Source organism: Typopeltis vanoorti, chromosome 17 (genome assembly GCF_054136105.1).
Source record: "Typopeltis vanoorti isolate ZY-2024b chromosome 17, IOZ_Tvanoo_1.0, whole genome shotgun sequence".
NCBI classification, from domain to species: domain Eukaryota; kingdom Metazoa; phylum Arthropoda; class Arachnida; order Uropygi; family Thelyphonidae; genus Typopeltis; species Typopeltis vanoorti.
The window spans coordinates 5,536,238-5,564,056 of record NC_143565.1 but is presented as its reverse complement, the minus strand read 5'-3'; the positions used below and the strand labels follow the sequence as shown (position 1 = coordinate 5,564,056).

The 27,819-nt window shown below is 37.6% G+C and overlaps 1 protein-coding gene across 5 annotated transcripts in view; it reads right to left on the bottom strand.

Annotated features, from left to right (window-relative positions):
• LOC150097110 (testis-expressed protein 2-like) overlaps positions 1-27,819 on the bottom strand; it is a 254,835-nt gene that overhangs the window by 10,538 nt on the left and 216,478 nt on the right. For all 5 annotated transcript variants that reach the window (XM_090407014.1, XM_090407018.1, XM_090407016.1 and 2 more), the window contains one exon: positions 2,665-2,785. In XM_090407014.1, coding sequence (XP_090263140.1) covers positions 2,665-2,785 — 121 coding nt within the window. The remainder of the gene's footprint in view (positions 1-2,664; positions 2,786-27,819) is intronic.

The window sequence follows — 27,819 nt, the reverse complement described above, 5'->3', positions numbered from 1 at the left end:
GAGTGGTGGAGACAGTGTAGAATAGGTTCCTCCCTTGATGAATCTTTGGACTCCCTATAGGTATCACATAATAATAAATAATAATTAAAATTTATTGTCTATTATAATTTACTTGATAACCAAGCCAAAACTTTTTTTACAATTATCTCTGATTTAAAGTATTTTAAAAATACGATGATGCACCATTTTACTACTAGTATATGGAAAATATGACTTCTACTTTCATTTAACCTCAATACAAGGGTGGTCTGAAAAGATCTTGCACCTAACAACAAAAAAACTAATTTATAATTTCAAAATTATTTTTATTTTTCAACATAATCTCCCTTAAAACTAATACATTTATTCCAGTGTTGCTCCAGCACCATTATCCCGTTCCTGTAGTGGTTCTCAGTAAGATCTACAAAATACCTCTCTACAGCTGCAATCACCTCTTGATTTGAAGAAAAACGCTGACCAGCGAGGAAGAGTTTTAGTATTGGAAAGAGACAGAAATCAGAGGGAGCCAAATCTGGGAAATAGGGTGAATGTTCCAACAATTCATAGTGCAGATCCCTAAATTTCCCATTGCCAAAATACCTTTGTGGGCAGGTGCATTGTCCTGATGAAGAATGATTTCTTTTCATCTGCAAACCGGGTCTTTTCTCAAGAATTTTTTCATCTAGTCTGGTTAAAAGATTGGAATAACATTCCCCGGTTATTGTTTTACCCTTTTCAAGATAATTAATAAACAAAATGCTAGCATCTCAAAACACTGATGCCATGTCCTTTCCTGCTGATGGAACCAACTTGGTCTTCTTTGGTGCTGAACAACCAGCTTCTGTCCACTCTTCTGACTGCTGTTTGGATTCTGGTGTGTAATGGTGAATCCAGGTCTCATCCATAGTAATAAATCAATGCACAAAATCAGTTTTATTCTTGTTAAAACTCCAAGCACTGTTCAGATATTTTCATGGAAGTGCATTTTGATGTGCTGTGAGCAAGCAGCACCCATCTTGTGCAAAGCTTTTTCATTTGCAATTCTTCATGCAAAATACATCCTACACATTCTTTTGAAATGCCTATAGTCTCAATTTCACACACTTTGACTCACCAGTCATCAAATACCATATCATGCACTTAGTCAATGATTTCTGGTGTTGTTACACTTTTTGGATGTTCTTCACATGGATCATCTTTGAGGCTGGTATTGCCGCATTTAAACTTGGCAGCTCATTGCTTAATTGTCGAAACAAAGGAAAAGAGTGCCCATAAACATTTATGAACTTCGAACGAATGTCTTTTGGCATTAACCTTCTTTTACAAAGAATTTTATAACTGCACGATACTCAATTTTATCCATTTCAAGGGGTACAGATAACACTTTTGCTTCAGACAGCTGTATAAAACAAACTACTTGATAGAAAGACTTGCAATTTCATGGATGTTTTTGATAGATGTACCAACTGAGAAAAAAAAAATTGTGCCAATAATGTTGCCATCTATGGTTGAGGCTGAGAACTTTTCACACCACCCCTCATATTTCTGTTAATCTGGCTCCCACTGATGCAGTTGCTTGCTGAAGTAGTCTTTATCACTGCATTCCACAGGATGCTTGCCTCTAGCTGATATTGCCTCAAGCCTCTACTGCTGATATGGCTTTAATCAGGGCCCTTCAGTAGCTGCTTTGCCAAAGAGAGAGACGAGTGGGACTGCTCAGTGGTAGGTTTTGCCTGTCACTGAATGGAAACTGCTGGGGATCTCAGTGATCAAGAGTTAAGTGAGTTAGAATGATCTTTTGGATTACTCACTGAGATGAGCATGATCTGAAGAATTGCCCAGTTTTTAGAGAAGACCCTCGAAGGAAGTGGTATACATCATACTTCTGAAGGAAGCATGCTTTGCATTATGAGATATTAAGGCAATAAATGAAAAGTCAACAGCCTCTATGTGCAAGTAGCCTAGTTGGAAAAAATTCTTCACCTGCCATCTTTGTTTGTTTATGCTTGAATATAGAATTAAAACAATAATAATCTGGTCAATTATAATTCAAATGTTAACAAGTTTTTTCGCCTTGCCAACTTTCTACTTGAGGTAGATCAAACCTTAAAAACTATCTCTACTGACTGCAACACATACACTGAAAAACAAAATTATTATTATTACGTGACACCTCCAGGAAGCCCAAAGACTCATCGAGGGAGGGCACCTACTCTATCACGCTCTGTCTCCACCACTCAACTATCATCATCTACCACAACCATCTACACCAACGCCATCTATTGCCCACTAACACGACAAGTATTTTCACAGACAATCACAAACATCCATGCCCACAGCGGGATTCAAACCCACAGCCTTTTGGCTGGAGAGTGGATACGCTAACCACTTGGCCAAGCAGGCCGGCAAGAATTAATACTCAACTAAAGTTGATTACATTAAGAATTTACACATAACAGTGATCTTTCAATTTTCTGACTATTCTTCAGTTAACAAAGACTGGAGAAGTTAAAGTTTATACTGATGACTAAAACAGCAATATGTAATTATACATTTGTTAAACTGTACCTTTAGGTTACAATCAGTAATTTTCCATTGACTAGATAATTAAGTGATTATGGTATGCATGAGTGCACGCACATGTACACACACACACACACACACACATTAGAATATGATTATCACCTGGAATTCTAAAAGCAGCTTCTTTTCAATCCAGTCTGTAATATAAGACAACTGAAGTTCATAGCCACCAAATTTTGGATGAGCAGTTAAGGATATTTGTGGAACAGGACGGAAACCATACCTATAAAACATTATAAATAAATTAATAAATAACATAGTTTTAAGAATTTTTGAAGCAAGGCAATATTTATTTTTGTCACTTTAACATAAAAGTTACAGATAATCTGAATTACACTCACCTAGTAATAATAATACAGAAAATTGAATTCATTGTCTTACAAACCTCCAGAGTCTGTACTGACTGCGCAAAGTTAAATTCAGAAAAGTCACAAAGTCAAATTTTGAATAGGGTAGTCAATTCAGAAAGTAAAGGTGGGTGGGGGAATAAAGGGATTTTGCTGTTTCTATATACTAATGCCAGAAGTATCAGGTACAAGAGGGAGGAGTTTTTGGCATTGGTTAGTGCAGCCTCGCCAAAAGTTATAGGCATTAGTAAGACTTGGCTAACAGCAGATGATATAGTTATAAGGATTGAATGCAAAGGGTTTAGTATTTTCAGGGAAGATAGAGAAGATAGGATGGGGAGGAATACTGCTGATGAGAGCAGATGAGCTGCAACCAAAAGGAATAGGAGACAGGCAGGAGGGTGGCTGTTCATTTGAAGTAATCTGGTGAGAGATTAAGACCAGTAAGACAAGTTGGTTGTTGCTATAGCAACAACCAACTGCATATTTCCTGGTCTATAGCAACAAAAATATTTCCTGGCCTATAGCAACAAAAGTTCAAATGATCTGGAAGACATGCATCCCCAAATTAGTATAATGAGTACAGGTCGAGTGATTATTATGGGGGACTTCAACTATGGAGTATAGACTGGAAGGAAGAAAGATCACATTGCAGAAAGGAAATAGAATTTATAATTCTATTTCTGAGAGATAATTACTTAAGGCAGCATGTAATGGAGGGGACTAGATGTGGGAAAGTATTGGACCTGGTCACAGGATCAGAAGAATTATCCATAACCAAGGTGACACCATTGCCTCCAATTGGCGAAAGTGACCATGCAGGTCTTGACTTGGGAGATTATAAAATATAAGGAATATTCTATCAAGAAGAAGGGGTATTTATAAAAGTACAAGGCAGATGATTATGACATGCTTAGTAAGAAGCTTAAATTTGTACCATGGAATAAAACACTGCAGGGTAAGGGTGTTAGTAGTGCATGGGATATAGTTAAGGATCATGTAGAGGAAGCATTTAATACTGCTTCCTCTAGATGAGGAAGTATTAAATTGTATAAAAAAAGTATTAAAAAAGTATTAAACTGTATACCTAGGGTAAGGTGGGTTAATTGGTTAGGAGACAGATGGATGAGTAATATCATTAAGCATAAGATGTGTAGAAGAAGAAAATGCTGTAGAGGGTATATAAAGAGAAAGGTGACCAAGAAACTCATGAACAGTACAAGGCTCAGACAAGAAAGGTGACCAGCATGGCAAAGAAGGCAAAATCAGATTATGAGAAGAATTTAGCAGAGCCGGCCAAAGGAAATCCAAAAGAGTTCTTTTGTTATGTGAAAAGTAAGAGGAAGAATGACTATGGATGATTAACCTTAATGAGTGATGATGATGGTAAGGAAGAGACAGAAGTGGACAAAATAGATGAGTTACTGAGTGACTGCTTTGCAAGCATATACATTCCTAGTGAGGTTACTATTTTAACCAATGTGACTGACACTAATGTGGGAATAGAGGTGGATGACATGGAGGTTCTTATGATATTGCAGAATCTCAATGTATATACAGCTGTGGAATTATTATTATTATTATTATTAGACAAGACCCAATGGAATCAAAGACTCATCTAGGAGGTCCTTTTATCATACACACAGCTCATCATACTGTGCTTTAAACACAAATTCTCTGCAGACACCACACTCTCATGGAAGGCATTCCAATCATTCACAACTCTACATGAAAAAAACCTGTTTCTCACTCCCCTACTCACACCCTTCTTATACAGCTTCCAGGGATGACCTCTGGATCTCCCCTGATCTCCCACTATTTTCTGTAGAACATCTCCAATAACAACCTATAATAACCCCTTACCAACTTGTAGGTCTCTATCATATCTCTCCTCTTCCTCCTCTCCACTAGACTCTTCAAGTTGATTCTTCTTCTCAATCTTTCCTCATACTCGACATTCCAGAGGTCAAAAACTACCTTAGTCAGTCGCTGCTGGACCCTTTCCAACATCTCTTCGTCCTTCTGAAAACCAGATGACCAAATCTGGGCACAATAGTCCATGTGTGGCCTAATCAAAGCGTTATACAATGGAACAAGAATCTCTCTACTTCTACAAGTTGGTATCCTCCACATCATTCCCAGAAGCCTTTGTGTTGTCTTCACAATTTTGGTGATGTGTCCACTAAATTTCAGATCCTTATCCACTATCACCCCCAGATTTCTTGTTTTCTCCACCTCCAACAATATCTCCTCACCAAGCATAAATTCTGCACCCCTTTTTGTTTTCCAAATTGAAAACCTTACATTTTGCAACATTGAACTCACATCCCCATTTGCTTTCCCAATCAATCAATCTATTCAAGCTTCCTGTAAGGCCACAACATCTTCACTACTCTTCATGGTTCATCCCAACTTTGCATCATCTGCAAACAACTGAATATCTCCATCTAAATCTTCACCTATATCATTAATATACAAGTTAAACAGTAATGGCCCTAAAACAGACCCCTGAGGCACTCCACTAGTGACTTTCCTTTTCCTGGATATCGCACCCACATACACAACTTGTTGATACTTATCAGATAGCCAGTCTCAAATCCAATGCACTAATCAAATATCCAACCACATCTGCTCTAGTTTGACTGTCAACTTATCATGAGGTACTCTATCAAAAGAAAAGCGTTTGCAAAATCCAAGTATATTATTATTATTTATTATTATTAAACAAGATCTCATGGAGTCAAAGACTCAACTGGGAGGTCCTTTTATCACACACACATCTCATCATACCGTGTCTTAAACACACTCAAACTCCTTGCAGACACCACACTCTCAGGCAAGGCATTCCAATCATTTACAACTCTGCACGAAAAAAACCTGCCTCTCACTCTCCTACTCACACCCTCTTTATACAGTTTCCAGGGATGACCTCTGGTTCTCCCCTGATATCCCATTATTCTCTGTAGAACTTCTCCACCATTGAACTTATAACCCCTTACCAACTTGTAGGTCACTATCATATCTCCCCCTCTTCCTTCTCTCCACCAGACTCTACAAATTACATCTTCTCAATCTTTCCTCATACTCAACATTCCAGAGGTCAGAAACTACCTTAGTCAGTTGCCTTTGGACCCTTTCCAACATCTCTTCATCCTTCTGAAAACCTGGTGACCAAATCTGGGCAGAATAGTCCATGTGTGGTCTAATCAAAGCCTTATACAATTGAACAAGAATCTCCCTACTTCTACACGTCAGTGTCCTCCGCATCATTCCCAGAAGTCTTTGTGTTGTCTTCACAATTTTGACAATGTGTCCCCTAAATTTTAGATCCTTATCCACTATCACCCCAGATTTCTTATTTCCTCTACCTACAACAATATATTCTCACCAAGCATAAATTCTTCATCCCATCTTTGTTTTCCAAATTTTAAAACCTTACATTTTGCAACATTGAACTCGCATCCCCATTTACTTGCCCAATCACTCAATTTATTCATCTTCTTGCAAGGCCAAAACATCTTCACTACTCTTTATGGTTCGTCCCAACTTTGCATCATGTGCAAACAACTGAATATCTCCATCCAAATCTTCGCCAATATCATTAATATACAAGTTAAATAGTAATGGCCCTAAAACAGACCCCTGAGACACTCCACTAGTGACTTTCCTTTTCCTGGATATCGCAATCCCATACACAACTTGTTGATACCTATCAGATAGCCAGTCTCCAATCCAATGCACTAATCTAATATCTAACCCCATCTGCTCTAGTTTGACTGTCAACTTATCATGAGGTACTCTATCAAAAGCTTTTGCGAAATCCAAGTATATTACTGCGTATCCTTCTCCTCTGTCCAAGGAAGCAGTCACTTTATTGTAATAAGTAAGTAGATTACTAAAACATGATCTCCCTTTAGCAAATCCATGCTGTCCATCAAAGATTATATCATTGTTGTCAACTCAACTCTGGATCCTAGTTCTTACAAGCTTCTCCAACAACTTAACCACAACACCTGACACAGAGATAGGCCTATAATTTGATGCTTGAGTTCGATCACCTCCTTTATGAAGTGGCACAATCTTGCCCTCCTTCCACTCTTTAGGAACTTGACCAAGTGCAAGACTCGTATTAAAAAAATATGTCAAGGCCGGTGTCAACTCCCTGGCACATTCCTTCAGAATACGTGGTGATATATTATAAAGTCCCACAGCCTTATTTACAACTAGTTTGCTCAACTCCCCATACTTATTCTTACCCACTTACAGTCAGTCTCTCTTCCCCATCATCAACTGCTCTTAATCTCTCCATGAAGTCACATTCACAAGATTGAAAGACCTTTATGAACTGCTCATTAAGCATCTCCACCATACCTTCTGCAACAGCTGTCTTTATATCATTTTCTCCAATCAATGTCATCCTTCCATAACCATTCTTTCTTTTGCTGGCTACATATCGAAAGAACTCCTTAGGATTGTTTTTGGCTTCATTAGTTAACTGCTGTTTATAACTCTCTAGCTACCCTCACCAACCAAGTCACCCACCTTGCTACACCCACAAGTCTTTGTAGTCCTCATGGAATTGGTTATTTCCACTTCTCTTATGCTGCCTCCATAATGTCCCTTTTTCTCTGTATCGCATGCTTAATCTCTTTTCACACCTACCATCTTTTTCATCCATTTCACACCTACCTTATTTACCTTCTCACCCTTGGAATACATTTAGACATTGCATCTACTAGATAGTTTTTGAAAATCCTCCAAGCTGCATTGATCTCTTTTCCAGCTAACTCCTCATTCCATGCTACACCCACAAGCTGTCTCCTGAGCTCTTCATAATCACCCACTTTGTAGTTCCACATATACCCTTTTCTTACAGAGGTCCTCACACTGCTGGCAACCACCCAGGTAATCATCTCATGGTCACTCTGACCAATTGGTGGGTGATTTAACACTTCATTTATAATTACATCCTCTGATGAGATGACCAAATCCAAGACCCTCAACCCTCGTGTGCCCTCTGTTACATACTGTCTGAGGTAGTTATCCCTCAAAAACTCAAGAAACTCATTTTCTTTACTTCCAGTTGCTATCTCATCATTTCAGTCTATATTGCCATAATTAAAATCTCCCATAATGATCACTCTTTTCTTATTTGCTTGGCTAATTTGATTATACATTTCTCTATATTTTTACTAGGGGTAAAAAGGAAGGGGGGAGTGCTTTCTCTATCATCAATAGCACTCCCCCTTCCTTTTTATCCCTTCTATCCTCACGAAACACATATCTTCCATCACTATTCCTGTCAGGATGTCATCCTCATCTAACCATGTCTCACTTATTCCAACAATTTTTGGGTGAACAGACTCAATTAGTGCAACCATTTTATCTGCCTTGTTTCTTGCACTTCTAGCATTTGCATATAAACACAACAGCTCATTTTGGATCTACAGCTAGTTCATAATAACACTCATTCGATGTGATCTCTCCATGTTCGACTAGGGCCATTTCCCTTTCTGCTTATTCATTTTAGAACCCACTTCAATTCCAACTGTTTCCTCTTGATCCCAGGTCATCGCATTCCTTTCCTATCTACACATGCTCTCACATCCTCTTGGAGCATCCACCTTTCTCACACTGTCTACTCCTGTCCACTCTGAGCCTCCCTGTTCATCTTGCACACCAATTCTCTCATTTTCCATACTTGTGCCACTTACTTCCTCATTCATAACCACCAATTCAATCTCTCCTGTTGTACTTTCCTGCTCTTCCACATCACTTCCTACTTGATCTGATTCATTCTCTATACTCACTTCTCTACCTTCCAGCAACAGTCTCTCCAAATGACTCACACCATAACCAAATGCAGTCCACTATTAAAAGGAAGGGGGAGTATCCCATACAGTTCACTTCGTTCTTCAAACTCATTCCACACATTAACAAATTGTACTCCCCTCTCCTCACACATTTCTGCCAACATTCATAATCCTTGCTCTCCGCCTCATCTCACCACAGCCATACCTAGGCAACACTCCTTCTACCCTTCCAGTCACAGTATTCTCTTTTATTCTCTTTGTCCTCTGTCAAGTCATTCGTACCTATCACAACCATCAACTTCTTTGCTTGCTCCCTCCTCATATCCAATGCCTCAATCACACAACTCATTTTACCACCTGGAAAACATACCTTGTGCATCCTCTCATCCAGCACATCTTCAATAACAGAGTCACCATACAATGCCACTCATTCGTCTTTCGTTAACTCTTTCGTACCTACTTGATTTGTTTTAATCGTTTTCATCAAAAGTTTCTTAATTTCACTCCACATCCATTTCATCTCTTGCCTCCTCATCCAACCCAATTCAACTTTTGAATCTCGCGTCACATTCTCTCTATCATTCAATCTTTCTAATTTTCGAACTCTCGACTCTCGCTTCACACTTTCACTCTCATTCATCCATTTGAATTTCTGTACTTTCAGTCCATGCATCCAACTTTCACTTTCATTCATTCTTTCTATTTTTCCCACTTTCGATCCTTTCATCACGTTATTTCCGGTTTCTTTCGTTCCCTTCTGCCACATTCGTCTCGCTTTCATTCTTCTTACCATCCATTATGGTTTTCAAATCACTTGTTTTCTTTTTCAATGCTTTCTTAACAATTTTTCGCCTTTCTTTCACACCATGCTTCTCTTTTGAACGAGTACCACTCATTCCTGCGACATTCTAGCTACTAACACTTTCTGTCATCAAATTCATATCAGCACTCATCAAATTCATGACACTTCGCACATACCCTCCTTCCATCAGTCCTAAATATCCACAAACCATCTATGTAATCAAAAGAATACACATAGCACACCTTGCACTTCATGAAACGACTGAAGTCTAAGTTAAAATCATGCACTGACAAAGCCGCCACCGTCTTTCCTCTGCTGGTTACTCTAGGGCAGCGCTTCCCAAACTCTGGGACGCGGCCCCCTTGGGGACCATAGGTTTTGTTGAGGGGGCCGTGAAATAATGAAAACAAATTTAAAACGTTTTAAGACTAAATAGTTTTTTTTTTATTTTAAAAGAAACGTATTTAACTTTTATTATTTATTATTTCTTTTTTGTTATTTTTTATATTTTAATGGAAAAATTCACACATTGGTGTTGGTTCACAAACTTTGCTTCCTGCGTATTTCAGTGCTTAATGAATATCAGTAAATATTGCTGATCCATATGTTTCATTTCAAAGCAGTGGTTAATTGTATTTACTTTGAATGCTCTCCAGGGAAGCTCCAAATCTTCCTGTCCCTTTCATCAGGGTTCGTAATCAGGGACCGTTGACATATCAAAACTCGTTTTATATTATCACTGTCATCCGAGCTAGTTTTCTGTTACTAATAAAAGTTTCACATATATTTCACACATGAAAAAAAGCTTAAACAAATTCATGTGGGGAGATAGTAACTCCCTTGCAGTGGTAAACAACATGCCCTCCCTAACAGCCACTATATTGCAGAGGCAATAAAAACAAGTACTTTTATTATGCCAGTGAATAAGGTATGAGGAGTCTGTGTAATATATTTCTCAACAAATAGTGCAATTAGAGACAACTGGGATAAAAACACACTAATTAATGAATCACATGTCCCCTCATACAGAAACTATGCTGTATAAACTGAAACAAAACCATATGTTGCATGGGCAAACACAGTATCTAACTAAAAACTATTGTTATTAATTAGATGTGTGCGAGTTCAATTTCCCAAGGCAGCAATAAAATTCAACTGAACGTGTTAAAATTTGTAAAAGTGTTAAAACCAAGTAATATATATATATATAATGAATGTTATGGCAGTTTCACATATGGAATTCGGTTGAAGAGAGTTAGCATTTCAACTCAATTGTCAGCTATGCTTTTATCTTTCGGTTGCACAATCTTTTGTTAATACTGCACCAATCATATGCACGTTTTAATAACCTGCCTTTGCTGACTGTTTCGTGTTAGGCTTAATTACCGTAAAGGGAGAAAAGTCACAAAAGAGAAAAATGTTCCTGGTCCGGGGATTCCCTTATTCAGGTAATATTCACTAATTTCATGTTATCAGTCTGTGGTGTGCCAGTATCGGTAAGTGATGATGTTATTTGATCTATTCTACGTTAAAAAATTTAACCCCGAGACAAATAAATGGCTGATAAAAAATAAAAAAAAAAATCCTGCGAACAATCAGAAGCAGAAACAGACACAAAAAAAAGGACAGTATTTCATATTTTACCAGAACAGCCGGCATCGTCTTCAGAACTAAACGGTAAGAGGCAAAAAATGTAATATATGCATTTGATTTTTGCAATATTCGCTGTGTATGTTTTGTATTGAATATAAATACAATAAACATTATAATAATATATCTCTCTATTATGATTTTTTTTCGAGGGGTGCCGTGAAATATTTTAATTTTTGCAAAGGGGGGCCCCTGACATCCAGAAGTTTGGGAAGCACTTCTCTAGAAGCCAAAAACAATGAATTTGTAATCAAGTTTAAGCAAAATATCCCACACACTAATAATACTAGTAGCGCACAACTTTTATAGCAGCTCTTACTCAAATAATCATTTATATACAATTAATTATTTCAAGAATAACTTACCTGAATCCGGAGCACTTCTTACACACCGCCGCTACTATTGGATATCAGCTCAAGTTTTGTGAAAATGTGCAAGGGAACTGGCAATGCCTTTCACTAGGCTTTTTAATTTAAGTGTCAGCTCTGGTAAGTTCCAAGGAAGTGGAAAGAGGGCAAAATAATTCTTTTGCATAAGGGAGGTGCTAAGACTGCAGAAGCAAATTACAGACCAATCAGTATCTCAGGTGCAGTGGTTAAAGTACTGGAATAAGTGGTCAAAAAGAGAATTCAAGAATGGGTAGATAAAAATATGATACTGTATGAGGGTCAACATGGCTTTGTGAAGGGTCAGCCATGCCTTAGTAATTTTCTAACTTTTTATACGAGAGTAACAGCTGAGTTATTTAAAGGAAATGGCTACGAGATGATTTTTCTGGATTCTGCAAAGAAAGACATTCGACAGAATACCACACGTAACACTGTTACGCAAATTAGAACAAATGGGGATGGACATGACACTGGTTAAGTGAATAAGAGGGTGGCAGCAGGACAGATATCAAAATGAGGTATATGGAGGGGCAGAATTGAGGTGAAAACAGGTGACTAGTGGTGTGCCACAAGTTCAGTGCTGGGACCATTGCTGTTTAATTTGTACATAAATGATAAGAAATAACCTGAAAGGAAATATTCAGTTTGCTGATGATGCAAAATTAGGTGGAGTAATAGTTACTCAAGGAGCCTCTGTAGCTCAATTTGTCAGAAATACCGGGGTCCAGTTCCCATCAAAGATGTGAGGAACTTTTATCTGTTCTCTTGCAACTAAAGGTGAGTTAGCCAATCTCATACAGAGGAATGGGATTTTTTTTAACCCAGAAACTCGGGTTTTTGTCCCCCAGAACAGGCAAACTGGCCCCGTGAATACACGTATTTACAGACATAACACACTGGGAGGCATAGAGCCAACCACCTTATCCTCAAGATGGTTGCAGTTGAAGTCCACAGCTAAGAACCTTAATGGTTTGTGAAAGCTTAAGAAAAAGAAGAATAGTTAATTAAAGCAGAGAGCTTGCAGGATGATTAAATTAGGCTGTCAGTATGGGCAAAAGTTAATGAGTATCAGTTCAATGTCAAGAAATGTAAGGTTATGCATTTTGGGATAAATAGATTACAAGCCGTGTATAACATTGATGGCATTGTATTCCAGGAAATAGATGAAGCCAGAGATTTAGGAGTGTTGATAGACAGAGAGTTAAAGTTTAGAGGACATATTGCTAAGGTAGCCCATAAGATTAATTGGCTAGTGAAGAACACATTAACAAGTAAAGAAAAGGAAGTTGTAATTCCACTTTATAAGGCCTTGATACACCCACATCTTTCTTACTGTGCTCAAGTCTAGTTCCTTTTGAATGAGGAAGCGGTGGAGAGGATTCAGAGGCAAGTGACCAAAGATGGTGACTGGCCTGTGGAATGTTCACTATGAGGATAGTGTGTGGATTGCAGAAGTTGGTTGACAGGAGAAAATGAGGTGTTATGATAGAAACATTGCAGTTGATTAAAGGGTTTTATAGGATAGATGCAGGGAAAATGTTTCAGCACTTGTCTAGAGGGACCAGAACAAGGGGTCATTCCTGGGAGTTGAACAAAGGAGTGGTTTGTAGGGGTGTAAGGACTAGAGTTTTTGCTTAGAGAGTTGTGAATGAGTGGAATGGGTTGCCAGAGTCAGTTGTGAGTGATTTGTCTGTTAATGGGTTCAAGGAGAGGTATAATAGATTGTGTGCATAGACTGGGTCTCCTGTGATGAGTCTTCGGACTCCATGGAGGTGCCTATATAATAACAATAATACACTAATGACTGTTATATTGCATATCAAACTCATTTACTGTTTTGTGACTCGTAACACTCTCTGGCAACGAATTCTATTTGCCCACCATCACTCAAAGTAAAATTCTACAATTAAAATCCTTGTTACTTCACTGTCATACAACTTCTAGGGATGGCATTTTCATCCCCCACCAACACTATGACTATGAATATCCCTGCATATTAAGCTGATAAAATCCTCTAGTCCAGCGCTTCCCAAACTGTGGACCGCAGCCCCCTTGAGGGGGCAGTAATTTTTGTTGAAGAGGGCCATGAAATAATGAAAACAAATTTAAAATCTTTTAAGACTAAGTAGTTTTTTTTATCTTAAAAGAAACATTTAATTTTTATTATTTATTATTTCTTTTTTGTTATTTTTTATATTTAAATGGAAAAAAAAATCACACATTGGTGCGGGTTCACAAATTTTGCTTCCTGCGTATTTTGGCGGTTAATGAATATCAGTAAATATATGCTTATTCATATAAGTTTCATTTCAAAGCAGAAATCTAAGAATTGCAGTTTCAAATATTTCATCTGATATTGTTGTAGGTATTGAAACACATCCATAACATTAAATTGTTATTAAACTTCTTTTATGTTTTTAGTTCTTTCTTTATTTTGGTAATAATACACTAATGACTGTTATATTGCATCTCAAACTCATTTACTGTTTTGTGACTCGTACCACTCTCTGGCAACGAATTCTATTTGCCCACCATCACTCCAAGTAAAAATCTCCAATTAAAATCTTTGTTTACTTCACTGTCATGTAACTTCTAAGGATAGCTGTTGTGTTCAAGATAGGATGCGTGAGGAGTGTTTGCCAGGAGGAACGATAGAGTGGCTATGGCAATTAAGAGAGGTGAAAGGGTGGATGAGATGATTGTGATGGTAGGAACAAATGGCTTGAGTGGTAATGTAAGTCAGGCAGTGAGAAATATGAGATTTTTGCTTGAGGCTGTACGTAAGAAGACAGAGAAAGGAAAGGTAGTGTGCGTGTTGCCTAGGTATGATAATGACGAGCTGAGCAGAAGAGTGGTAATATTGAATGACATAATAGCTAGAATGTGACAAGAGAGGACTGGAATATGTGGATGCTAGGAGTGCATTTGAAGACAGAGAGGAATTGTATGCGAGAGACCGCTTATATTTGAATGAGGAAGAACGTAGGTATCTGGAGAGATTGCTGTTCTGAATGAGTCAGTGTGTCCCAGGGAGGATGATAGCAGGGGTGGCCTCTTGTGGGAATGGGTACTTGGGAGAAGGGGGACGACATCAGGTAATGCTGAGCCCAGAGGAGTCTAGAGGAGATAATGCTGGGTATAGAAACAACGGCATTTATATGCTTTATACCAATGCCAGGAGTATCTGGAATAAGGGAGAGGAATTGGTGGCGCAGATAGCATCAGCCTGGCCAAAAATTATTCGGATCACTGAGATGTATTTGACAGAAGAGGATATAATAACAGGAATAGAAGCCGCTAGATGCAGTATTTTTTGGCAGGATAGGAAGGGAAAGCATGGTGGTGGAGTACTGCTTATGATAAGTGATGACCTATGTCCTCTAAGAGTGGAGGCTTTGGAAGGCAATAACACTAATGATTTTGAAAGCATATGGTGTGAGGTAGAGGTGGGCAAGACAGGATATTTAGTGGGGTGTGCTACAGACCCAGGAGCACAGAGGGTAGGGACCAGGAGATGTTTAGACAGTTGAGTTTGGTAAGTGCAAGAAGAATGATTTATTTGAGATTTTAACTACAGTAGTATAAATTGGGGAGAGGAAGATGCATGTAGCAATACGGGAATGGAATTTCTAGAATTCTAGAGGAAAAATGGCTTAGGCAACATATAATTGAGAAAACAAGAGGTTCAAGAGTTTTCAATTTGGTCATAGGATCAGAAGAGTTGATATTAACTGAGATGACATCTCTCCCACCAGTTGGAGAGAGTGACCATGTGGTTTTTGACTTGGAAGATGAATAGACATGCAGGAGTATCAAAGAGACGGGAACATATGTGGAATTATAAGGCAGGTGATTATAATAGTCTTAGACATCAACTTGGGGAAGTTTCATGGAGGGAGTAATTGCAATGCCGGGATATCATTAGTGCTTGGGAAATTGTTAAAGAATATTTATTAGCAGCAATAGTAAGCTGTATTCCACAAGTGAAGAAGAGGACACAATTTAGTGTAAACTTGATGACAAATAATATTTAACAGGAACTGCATGTGAAAAATAGGCTATGGAAGAGATATAAGGAGACAGGTGAAGAGAAGATGCATAAAGAATATAAGACACAGGCAGTGCCGGCGCTAGGGTCTTTGCCACCTGCATGCAATTTCTATCTAAGCATCCCTGTAAATATCAGGGTGTGTGTGGTTCTTTTATGATAATAAAAATTTAAATTATTTAAAATTTCTTAAATAAATTATGACAGAACAGCCACACGTTGGATCGCTACATGTAACGAACCGGGGATGTTGACTAGGCAGGATAATCCTTAAAAACCCGAATATTCAAAAAATTCTCAAAATTTAAAGCAAATTTTGATGAAACCACTTTACTTTAATCGTTGAATATAATGATGTAGGGATTATAGCCTTCTCACCAACCCGAATTGCTAACAAAATTAAAATGAATTTTAATTAAAGTTAAAATTTATTTGAACTAAAGTTTAAAAAATTTATGCATTTTACAAGTTACTAAATTCTTAGTAACTTGTAAAAAGTTTCTAATAATTTTTATAAGTGGAACTATCTTTTAGGAAAATAAAAGAAACTCAAGATAGATGAGAAAATAAGAAAAGAATTCAGAAATAATTAGAACATTTAATATAATTATTCGAAAAATAAAATCTTCACAGAATAACAGAAGATAAATTAAATTACATAAATATACTTGAAATTTTTTTAATTAAAATTTTAGGGTTTTTGATTTCATATTCACAAAATTAGAAATCATGGTCTTAACGTCTAGTTCCACACATATATCATTTTCAATAGCTATTAATGATTTTCCAAATAACAAGCCTATTTTGTGACATACTTGTTCTTAAGTGGGTTTTAATCAATAACTTGGAAAATGAACATTCTCCGCTTGCTACACTAAAAGGAAAGGTTAATAGTATTCTTAAAGCAATTGAAAAGTTAGGGAAAAATAAATTATTGGACAAAATAAAATTAAGAATATCGAAAGAGTTTTGAATATTTAAATTATCCTTCCGAAAAATATCCCGGAAAGCACATAACTCATCATATAGTTCTATTGCATTTATGTCTTTATTGTCCCAGTCCAAGAGAATCTCTAAATCGTCACAATTTTTTCGTAAATCTTTGTTATTAATTTGTAGTAATCTATACAAGAAATTGAAATTATCATAATATGTTTTTAGTTGTTCAAAACGTTCTATTAACGAACACATTGCAACATCTAGAAGTGTATAAAACACATTCACTCTAATTTATCTTCTGGCGATTGTGGTGTTTCGTAATGATGCTCGTAGTCAAATTGTCGTGTCTTCTTTCGTCGTCAAACTTCCGTACCAGTTTTAAATTCTTGTTCTCCTTCCACCTATTCACTCAGTTCTTTTGCCATTTTTAGAACTTCTTTAAAATTTGAATCTGATCGATACTCTTGGAACAATATTTTTAAGTTTTCGATAGATTCTAAAGCAAGTGTAATGTTCATATTTTTGTCTTGAAGCATTTTACTCACAGGGTTTATTCTGTTAAATCATGCCAAGTTATAAGAGAGCATAAAAATTTGTAGTCCTTTATTTTAGCACATAATGTTTGCGCTTCACGCTGAGTTTATTAAAATTTTCATTATTTAAAATTTCAAAAAGTGCATCGTAAATTTCTCCTAACTGATATCGTAGAGGGCGGGTTGCATTAATTTTACTTTCCCATTGTGTTTCTTATGGCTGTTTCAATGTTAATTTTTTCGCAAACTTTAAAAGGATTGCCCAACGTTTGTAAGAGAATGAAAAGAAATTGTATAATTCTTGAATAATTGCAAGGAAACTAATTGTATCTGCATTGACTTTCACTGCATCGTTAATGATTAAATTTAGAGTATGTGCAGCACATGGCACGTAAAAAGCTCGAGGATTTTTGTTCAAAAGCAAATTTTGGAGCCCATATTTATTCCCTTTCATATTTGCCCCATTGTGATACCCCTGACCCAGAATGTCTTCAATGGGAATGTTCTATTTTTCCAGTTGTTCCATTATTGTTGCACATAAACCACGTTTTGTGGAATCTGATATATCTGCAAAACCTAAAAAGTTTTCCCTGATCTTGACAATTCCATTGTCACAGGAAACAAAGTGAATAATAATGATCATTTGTTCTGTTTTACTTGCATCAGGTGTGCAGTGTAAAATTATGGAATAATATTTAGATTTTCGAATTGATACTAAAATTGTATCCCTGATTGTGTTACTTAAAGTTTCCAATATTTCATTTTGACTGTCTTTACTCAAATAGTGTACTGTGTTGTTTCGTTGTAGGGCCCTTTCAACATGATTTTCCATAACGGGATCAAACTTCGCAAACAGTTCAACTAATTTTAAAAAATTGCCATTATTTCTTTCATATAATTTATCACGTGATCTGCAAAACGCTAAATTTTGGCTACCAAGGAATTTTATAATTTCAATCAAGCATTCTAAAACCCTCGTCCAATGTTTCTTTTCCATTTCATACATGCTTTGAGTCTGGCAATCAATAGTAGTTTTATTTTTTAAATTTTTATCAAGTTCCATCCATTTTAAGAAATTTTTCACGTGAGTTAAACTAGTCTCGTGTCAATGCAAAGTTATACTTACATTTCTCCAATTGTGATAACCTTCTACAAGACTACTTGATTCAGTAGGTGTGAAAAGTTTGCAACAAAAGCAAAAAACAGAATTTAAAGTTTTGGAATAAATGAGCCATCTTGGCATGAGCTGCTCGTTTTCCATTGTTCTATTATAATATGTGTCGCAAAATGTACGACCACATGTATCTCTAGGATATATTATTTTTCTTTTGAACAGGCCCCATTTCAATTATAACAACTCCAAATTTTTCATTAATATTTCCCCATTCACCTGGATCTTCTAAATTTACAGAGACTAACAATGTGTTAGTTTCGTGGTCAACTACAACTAAATCTTCTCCTAACTGTTTTTCACTCAAATCATGCATCTTGTTATTTTGTTCAGTGGTTGCAATAGTACTTTCCTGAAAACTGGATGATGTGCATGGTTTGTCAACTCTGATTTCTGATGTATTGAGTTGGTTACAAAATGTATTAAGAGCCCTAGTTTGTTTCTTAATCTGCTTCTTTTGCAGCATGACGCTTACGATTTTGTGCACTGGATAACTTTTTTTTAATTTTTGATTGCATTTCTATTTTATACCCACAAGAAATTATTACACAACACGACACAGAGATGAAACAATAGTCCGCACTGCGCTACTGTCAGTAGCCTACCGAGATGCGTACCATATGACTGGTTTACCTAGCAGCAAATGTTTTGTACGAAAATTCGTTTCTGCACTTGTTCACTGTTTCACTTTAGATAGACTGCAGTAGACACAACATTCTGCAGGCAAGCGTCTGCTCTCGCTGCAAAATTGTAAACAGCCGGCTGATCAAAGACGCGGCAATATACAATTTTTTAAAATTTTTATTTGGTGTATCTGGCCTTATTTATTTTAACATTCATCATTCTAAGAATTTTTTGTTTTTATGATAAAAATTTGTTTCTTAAAAATTAACTTATGACCTGTGCCCCTGCGCCGCCGCCCCTTTCGTAGCGGCACCCGCATGCTCTGCATGCCTGCTTCCGCCGCCCCTGGACACAGGTCAGGAGAGTGACTAGTATGGTAAGGAAGACAAAACTGGAATATGAGAAGAAATTGGCCCTGAGATCCAAAGAAAATCCTAGGGAATTTTTTAGCTATGTGGCCAGTAGGAGGAGAAATGATTGTTGAAGAATGACATTGTGGGATAAAAATGGAAATAGAGTGACTGATGCAGAGGACATAGTGGAATTGTTTAATGAACACTTAATTGGTGTATTCCATCCTGGAGGAGTAAATTTTAATACTAGAGGAATAGGGCAGGTTTGAGGATTAGAGGTACAGGAGGAGAGCGTGTTTCAAATACTGAGTACTCTGGATGTCAGTAAAGCTGTGGGACTGGATGGTATTTTACCATGAGTTTTGAGTGAATATACTAAATAACTGACAGCTCCTTTGACCTGGCTTTTCAATGAAAGTCTGGCTAAGGGAAAGAAAGGTGCCCGGGGAATGAAAGGAAGGTAAGCTTACATACTTGCATAAGGACATAATCTGGTAACGCCCCATTGCATAAGGGGCGGTAGCAGACTGGAAGTGTCTAATTATAGGCGAGTTTGTGTGTCATCAGTAGTTAGTAAGATCTTGGAGAAAGTAGTGAGGGACCATATACAGCATTGGGCAGATGAGGGTAATGTTATCAGTGAGAGTCAAAATGGATTTGTGAAGGGTATGCTCTTGTTTTAGCAATATGCTAGCCTTTTATAATAAAGTTACAAGAGCATTAGATGACGAAAAGGCATATACTGCCATTTTCCTAGACTTAGCAAAGGCATTTGACAGGGTGCCACATGATAAGCTGATATTCAAGTTGCAGCACATGGGTCTGAATTTCAGATTGGTCAACTGGATTCAGGATTGGCTGTCCGATAGGTATCAGCGAGCTGTGTGTGATGGGACAGTTTCAAGAAGGCAGAGGGTTACAAGCGAAGTCCCACAGGGCTCAGTACTGGGACCTATATTGTTTAAACTTTATATCAATGACATTGTCACTGGATTGCAAGGGAATATTCAGTCATTTGCAGATGATGTGAAGCTGGGAAGGGTTATAGGTAATAGTGTAGATGTGGTAGTCCTGCAGGAGGATTTGAATAAGCTAGACAGATGGGCAAATGAATGGGGGTGTCGATTTAATGCAACAAAATGTAAGGTCTTGAGGTTTGGGACACCTCGATGGGACACTGCATACTCTATTGGAGGAGCTATACTGAAGAAAGTAGGGGAGACAAGAGATCTGGAGTTGATGATTGATAGAAACCTGAAATTCAAGGGACATATTGCAAAGGTGGTGAAAGTAACACAGAGGATTGCTGCAATAATGAGAAGGGCACTGACTTGAGGAGATAAAAGAGTTATCATTCCATTGTATAAGACCTTGATCAGACCACACTTAGACTACTGTTCTCAGATTTGTTCCTAGGATTTGAAGGGGATAAATTAACTGTGGAAAGGGTACAAAGGTGGATAACAAAGATCGTTTCAGGACTGTACAATATTAGTTATGAGGATCGGCTGAGGAAATGTGGACTGCAGAGATTGGTGGATAGAAGGAGAGGTGAAATGATTGGGACTTTTAAACTGTGGAGAGGTGGTTATGGGGTTGACACTGGGGAGTTCTTTCCCTTGGTTGTACAGCAGGAAGGAGTGATGGCAAGGGGCCATCCCTAGATGTTACGAAAGGAAAGTGTGAGCAAGAGGGTGAGGAGTGGTTTCTTTGCATGCATGGTGGTTGAACCGTGGAATGCACTGCCTGATAGAGTGGCGAGAGCAAGAATGGTCAATGAGTTTAAGGAGTGGTATGATAGACTTTGTGTTTCCTAGGAGGGACCTCCCATGATAAGTCTGGATAGACTTATGTTTCCTAGGAAGGATCTCCCGAGATGAGTCTTATGACTCCTTGGAGGCCTAGATAATAATAATAATAATGTTCTATCTGTGCTCATTACTAATATCCCAAAGTCCTGTTATTGCTTTAGTTACCTGTCTTTGAATAACTTCCAGAATTTTCTCACTCAAATAAAATGTAAGTGATGACCAAATCTTTGCATAGTCTATGTGAAGTCTGATTAAGATTCGATATAGTGCTTTGACGATCTCTATTCCCAATCATATTCTCCTTAACAGTCTACATGGTTTTGACAAATTTTGCTAATTGTCCTGAATTTCAGCTTTATCACCAACTTCCTTTAATTACAATTAATCTTTTTTAATTTAAGATTTTCTGCATACCTGATGGTTAATTTCTTTGCTTATAGAAACAATTTTATAAGAAAACATTTTTATAATTTCTGCTTAGTGTTATTATTGAGGACACCGACAGTCACAAGACTCATTGCTCACAACACCCATCTGAGGCAATGCATTTCATGGTCTATCCACTCCATGCAAAACTGCCACTTCACCACTTCCTTTTGTAACTTTCAGTGTAGCACCTTGTCCTTGTTCCAGAATATGACATCTCTCCAGAATCCATCTGGTAAATACCTCTCAACAGCTTAACCCCTTAATTTTCTATCCACCGAACTGTACAGTTTACATGCCTTCAGTCTATCCTCAACCAATATTCCCAATCCCAATACTTTTATCTGTCTTTGTACCCACTCATAGGATGCTGCATTCCCTTCAAATCCAGATCTGAGTACAGTAATCCAGATGTGATTTTATTAGCGTTTCATACAATGGAACCACCATTCCTATCTCTGCTGATCAATGTCCTTCTCAGCATTACATGAATCCTCTGATTTGCCTTTACCAGCCTTCATAATACATCCTGTGAAGTTCAAATTTACATCCTAAGATGGTCTTAAGATCCCTTTCCTCTTATTCTTCCAGTACACCTCCAACTAAGAAAGTGCGCAGTCTCATCTGTGGATCCAAAATTTCAAGACCTTACATGCTATGTTAAATGTATTCGCATTCATTTTTCCATCTTTTCAAATTATTCAACTCCTCTGGAAGAGCCACATCATCTGCAAACAATTGAAAATCTCCCTGAAATCCAATAACAATATCACTGACAAATGTTAAACAGCAAAGGTTCTAGTGCCGAGCCCTATTTAACTCAGCTTCACATATACCTCCATTAAGTGAAAATTTCATTTAGCACCTATTAGATCAAAGATGCAAGTTCAATCAAATAACCATCTCAAGCAGCACTGGAGAAGATGAGAGAAACTTTGGATGTGTCGATAACATCAGATGATATGGTCATTCAACTGAAAATTCCACTTTTGTCAATGTGCAAGGGGGGGGGGAGGTTACAATGGAAGCAATCACAAGCATTTCCACATGTTTAAGAGGCCCAGAAACCATAAATGGTTTCTGATTCTATGGGTAGTAGGAAAATGGACTGCACTTCCAGAACATATGAGATTGAAAAGTGCTGATTTTTTTTTTTTTTTTTTTCAAGGAAGAAATCTCAATATCTGAATGCATGGCTAAGCTGAACCTCTTGCAACTTATTGTAATTGATATTGAGCTGCAAATTGCTGGATACCATATCTGACTAATGTACAATAATAAACATGCATTGTATGTGAAAAAAACTTTTATTTACAGAATTTTTGTCCAATGTATTATGACTATCTTAGGATAGCAACTGCAGTAAGAGGTTATCAAGGTCATCCTGGGAAATACCTGCACTGGGTGTTAAATTGATGTAGCATACTTTAATATGAGGGTGGTCTGAAAAGTTCTCGGCCTAACAATGAAAAAACGAATTTATAATTTCAAACTTATTGTTATTTTTCAACATAATCTTCCTTAAGACTAATACTTTATTCCAGCGATGCTGCAGCGCCATTATCCCTGTAGTGGTTCTCAGTAAGATCTGAAAAATACCCCTCTACAGCTGCAATCTAATAGGTGCTCACCTATTGGTTTGAAGAAAAATGCTGACTTAGAGGAAGATTTTTAGTTTCTAGAAGAGATTGAAGTCAGAGAGAGCCAAATCTGGGGAATAGGGTGGATGTTCTAACAATTCATAATGCAGATCCCTTAATTTTCCCATTGCCAAAGCACTTTTGTGAGCAGGTGCACTGTCCTGATGAAAGATGATTTTTTCTTCTGCAAACCAGGTCTTTTCTCACAAATTTTTTTTGTCTAGTCTGGTTAAAAGATCAAAATAATATTCCCTGGATATTTTTGCCCTTTTCAAGATAATTAATAAACAAAATGCCTTTAGCATCCCAAAAAACAGATGCTATGACCTTTCCTGCTGATGAAACTGACTTTGTCTTCTTTGGAGCTCAACAACCAGCTTATGCCCACTGTTTTGACTGCTGTTTGGATTCTGGTGTGTAATGGTGACTCCAGGTCTCATCCATAGTAATAAATCAATGCACAAAATCAGTTTTATTATTGTTAAAATGCTCCAAGCACTGTTTAGAGATTTTCATGCGAGTGCGTTTTTGATCTGCTGTGAGCAAGCGCGGCACCCATTTTGTGCAAAGCTTTTTCATTTGCAATTCTTCATGCAAAATATATTATTATTATTATTATTATTACCCCAAGACCTCATGGAGCCAAAGACTCATCTGGGAGGTCCCTTTATCACACACACACACACATCTCACCATACCATGTCTTAAACACACTCAAACTCCTTGCAGACACCACACTCTCAGGCAAGGCATTCCAATCATTTACAACTCTGCACGAAAAAACCTGCCTCTCACTCCTCTACTCACACCCTCTTTATACAGTTTCCAGGGATGACCTATGGTTCTCCCCTGATCTCCCACTATTCTCTGTAGAACTTCTCTAATAACAACCTATAACAACCCCTTACCAACTTGTAGGTCTCTATCATATCTCCCCTATTCCTCCTCTCCACCAGACTCTGCAAATTACATCTGCTCAATCTTTCCTCATACTCAACATTCCAGAGGTCAAAAACTACCTTAGACAGTCACCTTTGGACCCTTTCCAACATCTCTTCATCCTTCTGAAAACCTGGTGACCAAATCTGGACACAACAGTCCATGTGTGGCCTAATCAAAGCCTTATACAATGGAACAAGAATCTCCCTACTTCTACATGTCAGTGTCCTCTGCATCATTCCCAGAAGCCTTTGTGTTGTCTTCACAATTTTGGCGATGTGTCCCTCTAAATTTTAGATCCTTATCCATGATCACCCCAGATCTCTTATTTACCTCTACCTCCAACAACATATTCTCACCAAACATAAATTCTGCATCCCATCTTTGTTTTCCAATTTTAAAACCTTACATTTTGCAACATTGAAGTCACATCCCCATTTACTTGCCCAATCACTCAATTTATTCAAGTCTTCTTGCAAGGCCACAACATCTTCACTACTCTTTATGGTTCGTCCCAACTTTGCATCATCTGCAAACAACTGAATATCTTCATCCAAATCTTTGCCAATATCATTAATATACAAGTTAAATAGTAATGGCCCTAAAACAGACCCCTGAGGCACTCCACTAGTGACTTTCCTTTTCCTGGATATCACACCCACATACACAACTAGTTGATACTTATCAGATAGCCAGTCTCCAATCCAATGCACTAATCAAATATCCAACCCCATCTGCTCTAGTTTGACTGTCAACTTATCATGAGGTACTCTATCAAAAGAAAAGCCTTTGCAAAATCAAAGTTTATTACTATGTATCCTTCTCCTCTGTCCAAGGAAGCAGTCACTTTATTGTAATAAGTAAGTAGATTACTAAAACATGACCTCCCTTTAGCAAATCCATGCTGTTCATCAAAGATAATACTATTGTTGTCAACCCAACTCTGGATCCTAGTTCTCACAAGCTTCTCTAACAACTTAACCACAACACCTGACACACAGATAGGTCTATAATTTGATGCTTGAGTTCGATCACCTCCTTTATGAAGTGGCACAATCTTGCCCTCCTTCCACTCCTTAGGAACTTGACCAAGTGCAAGACTCGTAAAATGTCAAAAAATATGTCAAGGCAGGTGTCAACTCCCTGGCACATTCCTTCAGAATATGTGGTGATATATTATCAAGTCCCACAGCCTTATTTACATCTAGTTTACTTCATGAAGTCACATTCACAAGATTGAAATATCTTAATGAACTGCTTATTAAGTATCTCCACCACACATTCTGCAACAGCTGTCTTTATACCATTTTCTCCAATCAATGTCATCCTTCCATAATCATTCTTTCTTTTGCTGGCTACATATCGAAAGAACTCCCTAGGATTCTTTTTGGCTTCATTAGCTAACATTAGCTGTTCATACTTCTCTTTAGCTACTCTCACCAACCAAGTCACCCTCCTTGCCTGGTCTTTGTAGACCGCATGAAATTGGTTATTTCCACTTCTCTTATGCTGTCTCCACAATGCCCTTTTTCTCTGTGTCACATGCTTAATTTCTTTATTCATCCATCTCACACCTACCTTATTTAACCTTCTCACCCTTGGAATACATTTAGACATTGCATCTACTAGATAGTTTTTGAAAATCCCCAAAGCGGCATTGATCTCTTTTCCAGCTAACTCCTCATTCCACCTACACCCGCAAGCTGTCTCCTGAGCTCTTCATAATCACCCCCCCCCTTGTAGTTCCACATATACCCTTTTCTCACAGGGGTCTTCGTACTGTTGGCAACCACCGATCCTAGACATTCTTTTGAAATGCCTATAGTCTCAGCAATTTCATGCACTTTGACTCGCCAGTCATCCAATACCATATCGTGCACTTGATCAATGATTTCTGATCTGGTGTTGTTACACTTTTTGGACGTCCTTCACGTGGATCATCTTCAAGGCTGGTGCAGCCACATTGAAACTCAGCAGCCCATTTCTTAATTGTTGAAGATGAAGGAGAAGAGTGCTCAAACTTTTATGAACTTCGAATGAATTTCTTTTGGTATTAAACCTTCTTTTACAAAGAATTTTATAACCTGCACGATACTCAATTTTATCCATTTCAAGGGATGCAAATAATACTTTTGCTTCAAACAGCTGTATAAAACAAGCCATTTGATAGAATAACTTGCAATTTCATACTGATGCTTATGACAGATGTACCAACTTAGAAAAAAAAATCTTGCTGATAGTGTTGCCATCTATGTTGTCGAGGCCGAGAACCTTTCGGACCACCCTCGTAAGAGATCCTACTGAGAAGCAGAAGGCAATCTCTGATAGTATTGACAGGAATTGATGGAATATGGATATAGTTGCCCCCATGGACAACTCCTCCATGGGCAGGTCTATTCCCATATTGTCTTTATGATGGCAACATTAGAATATAGAATCTTCACTATAATATGAATGACCAGATAACTGCATTTTTTTTTGGGGGGGGGGGGTTCTGCAGGAGGTCCTTGTTGTAAATAATATGGAGGAATCCATAAAAATTCCACTGTAAGAATAATTTCATTATTTTCAGTGGATCCTTTTTGGCTTCTTGTGTTGGCAATTTTGTTTTATCAGTCTTTCATGTTTTCTTTTTTGGGGAAATGGTCAGTGTCCATGAGTTCTTCCTCATGAAAAATATCCAACACAATCAAATTCTACTCTATCTAGGACTGCAAGGGTTTAATGGTTTTATCTTTCTCTGGGAGTACAGAGATATCCATTCCATCTATTGTGAAACAAGTTGTATGTCCTTTATTCTTTAGGACATAAAACCCATTATTTTTTTAACTACTGAGGTTTGAAGTAGCGGAATCATTTTGGTGTGTTTTCAGGAATGAGGCCATATTTATTTTTTTCTCTAATTTGCAATATGGATATTACAAGTCAATCATACTGTTCAAGGATATTCTGATTGTAAAAGGGTAAACTGATATAAGTGTTCATGTCCTTTACAACATTTTCTTTACTATTGCTTTTTGGCATAAGAGGGTTTTTCCAATAGAAGCTTTTGTGGTTTATTTCCTCTTCACCTGTTGGTATGGTACTTTCTACTGAGCTTGATATTTAGAATCTCTTTTTATCCTTCTACTTTTGGCATGCTTGAGAGTACACTGGACATTTTCCCTCACAATTAGTGCATTTATTTGCACTTAGTCTTTATTCTCGTGCTCTTTATTGTCACATCAGACACAGATGCCAGAGCCATGATAGGCAGTCTGAGCATGACTGTATTTTTGCCACTTAAAGCAGTGCAAAGGGTTTGGAATATATAACCAGACAGGGTTATTATGATGCTCTGCTCTCACTAAGTTTGAGGTGGGAAAGGGATTATGAGATATTAAAGGATGATATTCCTAGTAGGTACCCATAGTATCCATATATATATCCATACCTAGTAGTATCCATATCTATGAGAATTCTTATGACCATTGCTTCTTGATCTTTTAATTCAGAGCAAATCCCATCATCAGGAATAACAAGGAGGTCTCACTCTGATAATACTCCTCAGAAAAAGCTCTGGGTTTTGTAAGAGGGGTAACCATAATCATCCCCCCCCTCAACTAATATTATGTGGAGTCACTCCAATTATATGGAGGAGGATTATTATTATTATTATTATTATTATTATTATTCAGGCCTCCATGGAGTCAAAAGACTCATCGTGGGAAGTCCTTTCTAAGCAAAACAAGTCTATCAAGACTCATTGAGGGAGGTCCCTCCTAGGAAACAC